This window comes from Pyrus communis, chromosome 5 (assembly GCF_041283825.1).
Source record: "Pyrus communis isolate YQ-2024b chromosome 5, ASM4128382v1, whole genome shotgun sequence".
In the NCBI taxonomy this organism is placed as follows: Eukaryota; Viridiplantae; Streptophyta; class Magnoliopsida; order Rosales; family Rosaceae; genus Pyrus; species Pyrus communis.
Window position 1 is genome coordinate 11778581 of NC_142569.1, and position 13152 is coordinate 11791732.

The 13152-nt window shown below is 35.8% G+C and overlaps 1 protein-coding gene across 1 annotated transcript; it reads right to left on the reverse strand.

The window, feature by feature from the left end:
• Positions 1–2249: 2249 nt before the first annotated feature.
• LOC137726777 (pleiotropic drug resistance protein 1-like) lies at positions 2250–9119 on the reverse strand. The gene is made up of 24 exons (XM_088694286.1): positions 8605–9119; positions 8393–8513; positions 8191–8279; positions 8018–8102; positions 7755–7914; positions 7583–7659; positions 7393–7446; positions 7220–7310; positions 6835–7136; positions 6462–6743; positions 6056–6372; positions 5815–5975; positions 5625–5728; positions 5381–5537; positions 5241–5303; positions 4982–5136; positions 4553–4885; positions 4133–4423; positions 3943–4026; positions 3727–3860; positions 3394–3621; positions 3135–3306; positions 2775–3029; positions 2250–2650 (listed from the first exon to the last, which is right to left on the reverse strand). Exons 1-24 carry the CDS (start codon positions 8928–8930, stop codon positions 2393–2395), a joined length of 4299 nt encoding a protein of 1432 aa, XP_088550412.1. The 5' UTR covers positions 8931–9119; the 3' UTR covers positions 2250–2392.
• Between the last annotated feature and the right edge of the window lie 4033 nt (positions 9120–13152).

A 13152-nucleotide genomic window follows, 5' to 3' on the forward strand; every position in this document is an offset into this window, starting at 1 on the left:
AGATTATCGGTACGCCTTGACGCTGGTAGTGAGAGTAATCAATTTTCCCCTAAATTTAAAAAGATAGCTATAATTCTATAGAGTCTAAATTTTTGTTATTTTTCCAAATTTTCCATTTATGGGGAGAGGGCAATTGTTGTAGTATCATATGACGTCACCAGCAACGTGACCCATGCATTTAACCACTCGTGAGCTGTGGCATTTGAAAGCACTTCCTTATATAGATTCCTTTTAACCCAAAATTAGCGTAAAAAATCAAAATTTAACAACACACGAAGGTGAAGGAAAGTTTGATTTGTTATTTGCTAAAGGAAATTGTTATTAGCACTCTAAATATCTTATTCTACACGCCAAACTTTATATATTAGGAAAGAAAAATACACTTGTGAGGAGTGTAAAATGAGATTTTTGGAGTGCCCATAATATTTCCCCTTGCTAAAATGAGACTTTTACGTTGGTCTCAGGTTACATACAAATTGAGTTAGCTACTCATCACAGTTAAGTATGTGCTTCATTAAGGTGTTAGCTAGAACAGTTTGTTCCGTACTTGAGCGGCGTTAACTAGAACAATATATTCAGTAATATGTGCTTAAGTCTGAATTCTTTAACAACTTAATTAACTTCGAATTTAATATTGAAAATTTTGAGTAGAAATTTCATTGTCCCACATTGGCCATTCCTAAAAGGTTTCCTCACTTTATAAGGTTTTGTCTCTTATAAATAGTGATTGGAGTAATGGACCTTTGAGAATGAAATTGGGCTCAACCTTGGGGTTGGGCTTTGGGGTGTACTAATTAACTAATAATTAATATATCATTAATTATCAAAAGATGGGCTCTTGAGCTCTGAAAATTAAATTCTTTAATTAATTATTATTTTTTAATTAATTTCGAATTTAATTAAATTATTTTTGAACAGACTCATCTTTTCAGATGAAGTCTGAAGCCAATGGAAAAACGCAGAGAGCACAGTACCCCTCTGAAGAGATGTCTCCCAACAGTCACATCCCATTCTCATACCTATTGTGAACATGCATAATCCCACTATATATACATCCATCTGTATGGCATTTAGAACACAGAAATTATCAAATTCTTCTTCTACATTCCTAAACCTTCTTACTGAGAGAATCACACATAAATTCACCAGAAATTAAGTTTTCCGGTGCTGGAATTCTAACTTAATCGTTAAATCCTGGTGAAGCAGATGTCTGTAGAACTACAAACATTGAGTAGGGACGAAATTTCTATTTCAAGGACATTGCGGTACGCAAGCCTCGATCTTCAAGTTGTCTGTTTTATATTTTTGTTTTGTTCATACTTTGTTAATTTCCTATTCGCATTTATTATTTATTAGCATGTATAATTTTATCACAGATTGTTGACATATATCCAACATTTAACTTGAATAAAAGATATAAAAGTTTTTAGGGAAACTTGATATAGGTCCAATTTTTTGAGCCAATAGTAGGAATAGTCCAATTTATTAAAATAAGTCCAATTCCTTAAATCTTATTATTTTATTATCAATATTTATCTCTTCAATGATAAGATTTATTATAAAAATCAAATTTCTTCCTAATTATCTCTTTGATTATTTATTTATTTTTTGTTCTTTCTTGTTCTTTATCCCATTTTAAACCCCATTTTTATATTTTGTTTTTTATTTATATAATCAACCTATATCACAGGTTAATTATATTTATCTACCTATATGACATATTCTTTTTTATAATCAAGTAAGATTCCTGTGTTTTGCTTGTAGATATATTATGTTTTTGCTACCTTTTAGTTAGGTTTCATATCTTACTTATAGGTATGATATACATTCATATATTTGTTACTTGAGTTAGGGTATAATGATTTGCAGATAGATTTATGTCAATATATATATATATATATATATTTTGTTATAAGATATTAATTTTTTTTTTTTTTGTTATAAGATATTAATTATATTTTTTGGGGTTGAAAATGCATAATATTAGAAGATTTTAATTGATTTTTAATATTTTTAGAAAATATAAAATGAGCATTAAAAAAAAAATACATATAATTAGGTAATTGGACTCACTCCTAAAAACCATCTATGTTTTTGGACCTGGATCTAAAAACCCCAAGTTTTTATGGATTTGGGATTAAATACTAAATCTAACACTTCAATTTTAAATACTAATTGTTTATATTTATGCTAGGTGTATAAAAAAAAAAAAAAATAGGGCTCTATCAAGAAGAAATGTCCACCGTGAGTTTGCCAAACAAAGAGCCCAAATTACTACTAAATTAATTACTACATTTACAAACTTAGGAAAAGATTGACCAATTACAAATAGTTGCAACACATAAGATCAAAGCAGTTCCTGCTTTCTTGATGTACAAGCAACAAAACCTTTTTATCTCCTCTGGAAGCTCAACTTCTTGATGGACAAGGCAAAGATGAGTGCAAAGAGTAGAGTGAATCCAACAACCACAGCTGCAACCACTCCGATAAATTCTTGCTTGAAGCCGAAGTATTGCCTCATGAATTCTTCCACCGTTTCACCCGTCTCGAGCTTGTCCTGTATATCTCCAAACTGCGATGTAGCCAGTCCGTACAAGGTCCAAGCCATCGGGCACGCCCAGTAGTACCACCTCCACCATACAGGAATCCTCTGCCGTTGGCAAAATGAACACGAATCAGAATCGTAGGATCAGAAAAAAAAACATAAGTATAGGTCCTAACTTTTAAGGACACCAAAGCCTGCATTAGGAGCTAAGGGGCAAGCAACACTTAACAGTTCGTGGGATTATGAACCCTGAGAAGAGATTCCATATTGCGTAAAATGCGCTGGAACTTATAGCGGCAATGTGCTGGTTCGGCGTCAAGGCCACACCCATCATGCCATAGTAGGTGAAGTACAAAAATGTGAAGTACATGAAGAATAGGTACCACAAGAATTTAGCCACGGTCCATTCAAACCCAATCGTTGCGTAAACTATGACACTGTAGAAAAGAGCTTGTACAAAAACATACGGGATCTCAATTGTAACCTGCAACGAAATATAGAAACGGAGTAAGATAAGACAAATACTGCAAATAGTCCTATAACTAGAACTTAATATAACTTAATCTTAGCACAATGTATGATTAGCCACCTGCGCAAAGGCGTATGCCAAGGCAGAATACATTCCAGCAGCTCGTTCTCTGTAGAAGACTGTTCTTTCGACATCCACAACAGGCTGCACAGTTGTAGAATTTTTGATACCGAGAAAGAGAACAGCAGCGTACATCGAACCAATTGCATTGAAGAGATCCTTTTGCTTTTTTCTGTACTCAAAATTTTCAAAGTTACATTTGGAAGCAAAACATATTGGTTAGAATACATCTATCTTTTGTTTGGGCAGTGTGACTTACGTTTTGGAGCCAAGGTTCCAGAACATTGTCCCAAACATCAATGCTACAAAGGTTGTGTAGATCAACCTGATGGCTGTGTACTGCGGATTGCGCCAATAGGACCAATGTTGTTTCCATAAGCAAGCTATGCATTGGGTTAAAAATGGCTGAGAGTATTGAGTAGGGAAATGGAGATCCTTGGAACCAGGAGCAGGGGTGCTTAGTTCTTTAATAAGTGCTTTGTTTCTCCTGCAATTTATGGCATATATAAGTACATTTCGTCGACAAATCTTGTTTGCAAAGAGAGACATTCTTTCGTAAATGGTTTTTTAGGCCGATAGGCAATAAGCAAACCTGTACAGTTCTGAATTCTTATACACTTCAGCAAAATCAATCTCCATAGCCATTTCTTTGGCTGACGAAGTGACTTCCAACATCCATGTTGCTGGATTGTAGCCATCCCTAATTTTACTGACGTTATCGATCCCCTATATATAAATGTGCATGCATTAGAAAAACCTTCAACAATTATAAGGCTACCGAGACTTGAAAGTTCTTCCTTCACTATACCTCAAAGTACTTGATCAAATTGCAAGAATGGCGGCCTAATGGCCCTGCGTAGATCTCTTGTCCTCCTTTCTTCAGTAGGAATAGCTGCAACGACATGTTATATATGTATATCATACTCAAGTAGAAAAGACCAATCAAAATAGAGTTCAAAGTTCAAACAATTTATATCATAGAAGATTTTGATTTTCACCTCATCGAAAGCATCAAATATGTCAATGCTTGGCTGATGGATGGTGCAGACGACTGTTCTTCCAGTGTCAACGGTGTTCCTAACTGCCCTCATAACAATGGCCGCAGCTCTTGCATCCAAGCCTGAAGTCGGTTCATCCATGAATATTATGGAGGGGTTAGCCACTAGTTCAACCGCAATGGTCAGCCTCTTACGCTGCTCAGTTGAAAGACCGCTGGCACTAGGCAACCCTACTAATGCTTGCCTCAACGGATTCAGCTCCACAAGTCCCATCACTTCCTCAACGAACATCTGCAATCATGTCCAATTGAAAGTTAATGATCGACAATGAGGCCGGTAATTGCCTTAAAACAGGACCAAATTTTCCATCAGTTCATAAAGAATTAAATTTAAGCTCACAAATTAAGTTCATATACCAACCTTCCTGGTTTCAGAATTGATTTCTGAAGATAAACGCAGCCATGCCGAGTACATCAATGATTCATAGACAGTGACATGAGGAGAGTGGATGTCATTCTGCTCACAATATCCAGAAATCCGTGCAAACGATTCTTGCTTTTTTGGGTACCCGGAAATTGTGATATTTCCCTCAATATATCCACCAGTTTTTCTACCAGCCAGTACGTCCATTAGAGTTGTTTTACCAGCCCCACTCACTCCCATTAGAGCTGTCAAAACACCTGGCCTAAAAGCACCACTCACTTGCCTAAGGAGCACCAGTTTATCCTCGGGAACACCTTGATTCTTCATTTCCTGCAATTTCGATTCAAGAAAATGTCTCACAATATTGGATTTGCACAAGGTTGTCAAGTGTCAAACACATTTTAACTTTGGTTGCATATACATCACCTGTGGCATGTCCACGGAGTATGTGATATCATCAAAGGTGATGGAATGTGGTTCGAACGGAAGAACCATTCCTCTTTTCTTGTTACCATTTGTGTCATTAGTAGCTTCTTTTGTAACTGAGGAGGACCTGGAGGAGTTACTTCCATCTCTATTTTCTGTACATTCAAAAAATTTAATTTTCGTCAAAATGATCAAAAAATTAATGCCGGATAGAACTATTGCTCACAAAACCGACATACACGAATGTTAGATGTATTACCTCTACTAATTTGAGGAGTTGAGGTAGGATCTTCCGACTTAACAGTCTGTGGATTCCCAATTGCTGCACAATGTTTTATATTTATGAGTAACTCTTGCTTCGAAGATATGGGTGCAAATAATTAAGATGAAAGTACTCACGCTTTAGAAATGTGAGAGCCAAAGTGAAAAAAATGTTGAATATAAGCATGTATCCAGCCAATACTCCCACGCCAATCCAATACCAATAAGGCTCTGTGAAGAATCCCCGCGACTTCAGAACAGCGACTCCTAATGGTTCCGTTGAGTTCGGAAGAACCTTCAAGGTAAAAAAGAAAATTAGACTATGAATTGGGAACAAAACACAAACTAGAATGTTTGAAATGGTTAATGGTCAAGGGAATACATGTCTCCAACTCTTTCCGAGGAACTCATTGACTACTATTGCACTCTGTCCGTACATCAAAGGCGAAATCCAGTAGCCCCATATCCACCATTTCTTTATATCCTCTGCGCCATGCAAGCCAAAAGATAAATACACAAGTTCAAATAACAGCTAGTAATCAAACATGAAGTGTCTTTTTTTACTGTTATACCTCTTGACAGGACAAAACCACCCAAGGCGAAAAGCACGAGAAGAGCAAATGATCCAAATGTGTTGGCAATAGTCATGGTTCTACCAACTCCACCAATGAATCGAAACAACCCTGAAGCCATCTGATTGATGAGTAAGAGTAGAAAGTATTGCTTGAACAACCTGCATAATGGGCATGAATATCTGTCATTTCGGATGGAGAAAACATGAAAAAAGTGGGAGAATTTTCTAGTTATTTTTACCTTCCAACATTTGGATCGTATCCGATGACATAATAGGTGGTAAATACCCAAACCACAACTTCAATGCAGGTGATAGGGATCTTTAGGATCCACGTGGGAAGGGCATATGCCCACGGTGGAAAGAAGAGGAGGTTTCTCTGCTTATAAAATACAGGGAGCCTTGTAACAGTCATCGAAAGATCTGCCAGTCCATTGAACATAACAGCAACCAGGGAGAAGAATAAAGCACCGGCATAAACTACCCCGTCATCTACTGAATCGTGATGCATCTCAGTTCGTAGGAACAATGTCATTGTAATCATAGCCATGATTGAGAGCTAAAAAAAATAAGGAAAAATAAATAAAGATTAAAAACATGTAAGTTTGAGCGCAGCATGGAATGAGTCAAATAAAGTGAAAACAGTACTTGGGCAAGCTTGAAAATGTAGACAAATGAGTTCCTCTTCATGAGCAAGAACTCCCTTGCAAAGCAAGCTTTCAACAGTTCAGTTCTACTAACGCCATACTTTTTTGTTGTTAATGCAGCTGGGTGGCTCTTGGCCTTGTCAAATGGAGTTGCGAGTTCATCTGTAAGTTTGCGTCCGACATGGAATGATTGGAATGCCTCGACAAATTCTTCAACCGTAATGAACCTGTAGGGCTCATCTCTGCTTGCCCAATACTGCTCCTGATCTTTCCTTGATGTCACCTGCAACATTTATGATTTATTCACACATGGAAAATTATATATGTGACACTTTTATGTGTAATGCTCAAACAAAAGCTATGTAGCGACCTACTTCTTGCAGGAAGTCCGCCACGCCTTTCCTCTCGGGACATCTGAACCCCATGGATTCGAAAAATTCAAGAACATTTTCGCGAGGACCTTGGTACACAATGTGACCATCGGAAAGGAGAACAATGTCATCAAACAGTTCATAAGTTTCTGGTGCTGGTTGCAGCAGTGAGATGAATGCGGTGCCATTCAGAATGTGAACATATTGCTTGATCGAATTCACAATTTGATATGTTGTGGAACTATCCAAACCTGTAGATATTTCGTCCATGAATAACGCCTTAGCTGGTCCAACCAGCATCTCACCTACAGACAATTCATGGTTTTATCAATTCTCCCAAACTTGTAAATCATGCTCTTTAATTTAAGAACTAGAATTATGTTTTTACCAGTTGTGACTCGTTTCTTTTGTCCGCCGGAGATGCCTCTTATTAAGTTATCCCCAACCAAGGTATCTGCACATACATCTAATCCCAAAATCTGGAAAAATCAAATGAATAACTGATCAATAAGTGTAATTTTCAGAAAATCCTTCTAGTACAAAATATAAACGTGATTTTACCTTTAGTATATAATCTGTCACCACTTGTGCCCTCTGGCTTTCTGATGCCACTGCCTATATTAACAGAAACAGTGAATTACAACATGTATCGTTGATTATATCGAAAGCATAATTAACAAAACACTAACTAACTAGTAGAACTCTCAAGTAGATATCTAAGTTCTGCTAAGTAGCTTTTCTTATTTCTCACCTTCATGTAGATATCTATGTCTGCATCCGGCTTAATATTCTCTTCTTTCTCTCGTCTACTTAACTCTACTAGGATCTCTGTGATAAGTCAAACCAACCACGAATAACCTTCGATTAATAGAGTCATCGGTTTGATTCTGAATATTGAACAAAAGTCAGTTATCTAAACCCACCATAACGGGCTCCGACCCCCTGGCATCTTGCAGAGAAGTTCAATGTTTCTCCGACTGTCAATTCTCCCATATGGACATCATGTTGACTGATATAGGCAGCAGTCCTCTGAGGCACAAACTCATGCATGCCGTGACCATTGTAGGTCACTCGTCCTGAAAACTGCACAACAATTATTACTCAGATAAATTAGTGACAAAAAACCAACAGCAACCCCTAAAGCTAAAATCGAAAAACCTGAAATCCAGATTTCGTGTTGTTTAACCTGAAGATCCTGGTCAAGTTCTCCAGCCAAAGCCAACAAGAGCGTGGTCTTTCCAGAACTCGGAGGACCCAAAAGCAGTGTCATTCTGTACAACAAACAGATGATCAACCAAGTCATTTTCTTTTCGACCAAAAAACAAAACACAGATGAACCAATTTGCAACACTCTCTCACCTGCAAGGCCTAATGATCCCACTAACATCTTTGAGGATAGACAAGTGCTTCTTCTTGCTAGGAAGAATATGAAGGGAGTTCAACAAACCCTTTGGAACCCGAAAATAAATAGTTCATTAAGAATGTATCCAAACTAAAAACGAAATGGTTACAAGACGGGTCCAAAGATTATATATGCAAACTCTAGTAGTTAATCATTTACCTCCACCATATTAACACAGTAATTAAAAACTGTTGGCAGAGCCCTGCTTCCTGCATAAGCTTCAGCTGCAATTTTCAAATTCTGGAATCTAACTTCAATTTTCGGAATATCAATTCCAACTCTGAGATAAAAACCAAGTAAAACAACCCCATTATTATAAAAAACCGAGAAGATGGCAACACGCAGAGTTGCAAAGACTTTCGTATTCTTACCTATCAATGCGGCTCTTGAGTCTCAACAAGAAGTTCTCATGATCCTCCTCAGCTACTCCAACTAACCGCTCGATCAATATCTTCCTGTCTTTCACTTCAAGATTGCTCACGTCAACTTCATTGGCATGGCCTTGAGGAGTAGAGAGCAGGCCTTTGTTCAAGCGCTGAAAAGTCGGAAGCCTCTGAAGAGCAGCCCATTTGAGAGCTTCCTCATCGTCCTCTCCATGAGAAGACGTTGAGAAAACTTCGCTTCCCTTGTCAATCCAGAAGGAAGAATTTCGTGTAAAACTGTGGCCTGCTTTCTCAAGATTACAACTGATCTCCATTGAAGAAGAACAGCTTGAACTTGGGTAGCTACTAGCTTGAAATTATAAACCAACAAAAACCCAAGTCCCCTTTCCTTCCAAAATATGTGTGGATATATATACACACATATATATATATGGAAAGTATGGTGGAAAAAGGCTTTTTGGCTATGTTTTAGTCGGCCACCTTCTTTAGCTTTTGCAGAAATTAATTTTAATAGGAAGATAAGATATTAATTTGTGCTGTTAATTTCAGTGGGGTTGCTCCATGTCATGATCCTAAGTTTAGTGCTGGCATTAGACATCATGGATGAAATCGTGACAATGTCCCCCTTATGTGTATTTCTATTTTTATCTTAATAAGATTATTGGGTTGAAAAAAAAAAAAAAAAACAGAGGATGAAATCATGACATCATGGATGAAATCATGATATCATGTACAGTTAAGTTGTTTCCCCTATATTTTTGGTCAAAATTGTTGCCCTATTTCTATTTCATCATGTGAGTTCCAACAATGTACGCGACTGCAGTTGGAAGTGATGAAAATCCAAACAATCAAATCCAAAAGGAAAAAGAAAATTTTGGTTTGTATTTGTTCACTTTCGGGTTCGTTCATATTGTTACATAAGCACACAAATTATTAAAACGCATTATTACTTGGGATAGGTAGAGAGAAGAAGTGTTATTTAAATCAAGAGTTTAGTACAGGTAAAACACGTCAAGCGGTTAATGTGTTTGAACAAAACACAACGAATTTTTGACTTCTTATTCTATTTACCTTGTTTTTGAGCAACATTATACTAATTAAATTTAAGATCTAGATTCTCTCATTTTTCTTTTTTCTTCTCTTTCAAATATATTCTATTTAAACGTTCACGATTAAATTACGTTAATAATTTGTATTGATAATTTTATACAAAGACAGACCAAAAAAAAAAAGTATGAGAGAAGAAAAAAGAAGATGATTTAAATGGAGGAGATTCCTGCTCCCTAAAATGAAGACGAGCACCAACAAAAGTCAATCATGTGAGAGCCCAAGATAAGTGGAGGGAGGGATTTGGGATGTCACATCTATTAACCCTCCAAATAATAAAATGCAGGTCAATTCTCAGCTGAATTATTGGATTGGGGCCCGGCGGCGCGCATAGGATTTAAATGGGTTCGAGATGGATTACAGAGTCCAATGGTCCAGAAATTGGGCCAAGTTCCCCCAAATAGCTTTATGACAGAATTTCTAAACTTAATTTGCCAAGAAAGGAAAAAAATAAACCCAATATCGAACTACATCGTTGATCTATGAATTTTCATCATAATTTAGATTTGATTTATGAATTAAAATTTCGTTAACAACGGTTCCTAAATGTAATAAACGCGCACCATCATTCATTTTTTTCGCAAGATTTTCCGTCAATTTGATTACATGATAAGACATAAGACCCATAATTAATCTCAGAAGTTTTACTAAAGTTTAAATTTGATCTGTGAATATATTTAGGATTAATATGTGAAATCAGCATGTGTGCTACGTTATAAGACCAGCAGAATTTTTTTATGAAAGTAAACGACATGAACCAATGATACACGTTCTGCACCATTAGTCCCTGTATTATATTTACGAAAGTTAATGAGGTCAACTTCACTGGATTTTTAAATTGTATTTGGTTGGATTTCTTTCTTGTTGTCATTCGTAAACAGAATAAAATAGTTGAAAGGAAGCATGAAATTAAAGAGTTAAGATTACTCAGTAACATATATCTCAGATTTGCAGTGGCACTTTATGGATCTAACTTGATATATTTTGAAGGACTGACTTTGATCTTGGTTAAGAGATTTATTAGGGTATAATTATAAACGTATAAGTTTAGTGGTTTGGATATAACTAGGGGTGTGATATCCACACACCCCTTTTTATTTCTCACACAGCCTTTTAATTTTCGGCTGTCGGATCGGATAAATTGAAAAAAATCAAATGACAGAAATTAACAAAGAGTGTGTGGATAGCACACCCCTATAACTAAGATGCATGCAACTTTCATACCCTTTTTTTTTATTTTTTATATTTAATTCGTAGCTTTCATTAAAATTTATATACTTTATCTTCCCGATATAACGAGGGTTCCCGATAATATAAAGGAGGCTGTATCTTGAGAAAGACATATTCTTATTATGTTTCTTGTTTTATTTGGGTCTATTCATCTATCAGAAGTATGAGTACAGATTGAGAGACGGACACAAGACAGAAAATAAAAATGAGGAACTTGGGAAAGATAGATAAGAATAGGGGTGAGCACAACTTGGTGGACCGAATCAGCGAGATACCAGATAAAATTCTTGTTAATATATTGTCTCCTTTGCCGTTAAAGGAAGCAGCAGCGACTAGTACTCTTTCAAAGCGGTGATAGTATGTGTGGATGTCTACTACGACTCTCAACTTTGATGCTAACTACCATCTTAATAGAATTGGATTCTTGCAGTGGAAAAGGTAGTTCAAAAACTTGAGTTGGAATTCTTTTTAAGATACGGTGTTATGAGAATGATATGTATATGTGTCTTGACCACTTATTAGGTCTCGGAAAAGGTCCCTTGTATTCTTATAGTCCCAATCAACATTCTCATGAGTACAATAGCGAATTTAAGTTCTTAAAAAATCTTAATTTCCGCTTGTTGATGTGATTGTTGATGTTCTTGAATACTTCTTGTGTAATTTTCTATTTTTTGAACGATTAACAGTGTTCGGCGTCAAAAGTCTAGCTAACTTAAAAGTTGTTGGTTCCTCAATTATACTGAAGTATCTTGTGATATATATATGTGTTCACCTCAAAAGCATTAAGAATTTGAGTTCAAACCCCTTGATGGCTAATCTAACATCTAATCTAACAAAATCTATCGTCTGACAAAAAAACAAAAAAAAAGCATTGAGAATTTGGGGGAGAAAATCAACTATACCAATTTTCTATTTTTGTGGTCCTACTAATTTGATTTGGATAGAAACCCCTTAAAAATAGTTGGATATAGAGAGAAAGGCGTGAAGAAGGTGAAGGTATAAATGACAGAAGGAAGAGAGATGGAGAGCGAAGGGAAAAAGAAAGAAAGAAAGAGCGAGCAAAAATCTGTTTTTAATCGATAATTAACTTTAATTCAATTTGAGCAATGGTTTCTTCCTCAACTAAAAATTTATGATCATTGATCCCTTAACTCATCAAAACGTGTCCGTCAAAATGAGTTATGTTGGAAGGATATTACTACAATTGGGTTAAAGTTGAGGGACTCCAATTGGGTTAACATTGTGGGACCATTTCTCCAATTGAGTTAAAGTTGAGGGATCATTGCTACAATTTTTCTCATTTAGTTTTCCATATTTGCCCCTTGATTCATTCTCATGTGTGTTACATGTGACTCATTTTGACGGAAGTTCTAATAGAGTAGACGAAAAGGACCATACCTGCACATTTTAAGGAGTTAAGGGACCAATAATCATGAATTTTTAGTTGATGGACCATTGCTACAATTTCCTCAAAACGAAAATATCACTTTTAGACAAATTTGCTAACGGATTACACCATGAAGGTTTAAATCATAACCTTTTTTTTTACCATGAGGCAAACTTCCAAATACTTATCACCAGAAACAACATTTATCTGATTAGGCTTTTTTTTTCTTTTTTTTTTTTGCTAACTACATTTCACACTCAGCTATGAAGTTTCAATTCTCTCATTTTGCATCATGAAATTGCGTAGAATCATATGCAAATCTCCAACTAGTTCGGATTCAAACATAATCGCTAGACTAGAATAGAGACCGCCTCTTGCTGAGCCCTTCAAACTAGGCGGGTTTGATATACAAGTGCAAAAAGTTAGGACTAGTGAGTAATTTTACTGAAACGGTTTCCAAGTATTAAAAACCTTACATGCCTGTCTAATGGAGACTACTTCATCCGAAATACCGCTTTATTATCAAGGAAAAGACATGTAATGACTACGTCATCATTAGGGCTTTCAAATCAATGAAAAATATATGTAACAAATACATTATCATCATAGTTTAAAATCATATATTGTAAATTATCTCTATTAATTAATAAAACACTCATTATCATATATTGTAAATTATTTCTATTAATTAATAAAACATTCATTGTCAACTAAAATTTTATGAAATTACCAGTTTAATTCTCTAATTAAAACAGAACATGAATAAGAAATATGAGATAGAAATGTAATTTCAAACAACCAAATTTTGCTGT

What these genes read in the sequence shown, in the direction of transcription:
- LOC137726777 (XM_088694286.1), bottom strand. Translation starts at nt 8,930, where the DNA reads ATGGAGATCAGTTGTAATCTTGAGAAAGCAGGCCACAGTTTTACACGA. An exon ending in TCAATTCTGAAACCAGGAAG is followed by an intron (nt 4,424 to 4,552) that starts GTTGGTATATGA and finishes ACATGATTGCAG; the next exon opens with ATGTTCGTTGAGGAAGTGAT. An exon ending in TGGCATACGCCTTTGCGCAG is followed by an intron (nt 3,030 to 3,134) that starts GTGGCTAATCAT and finishes ATTTCGTTGCAG; the next exon opens with GTTACAATTGAGATCCCGTA.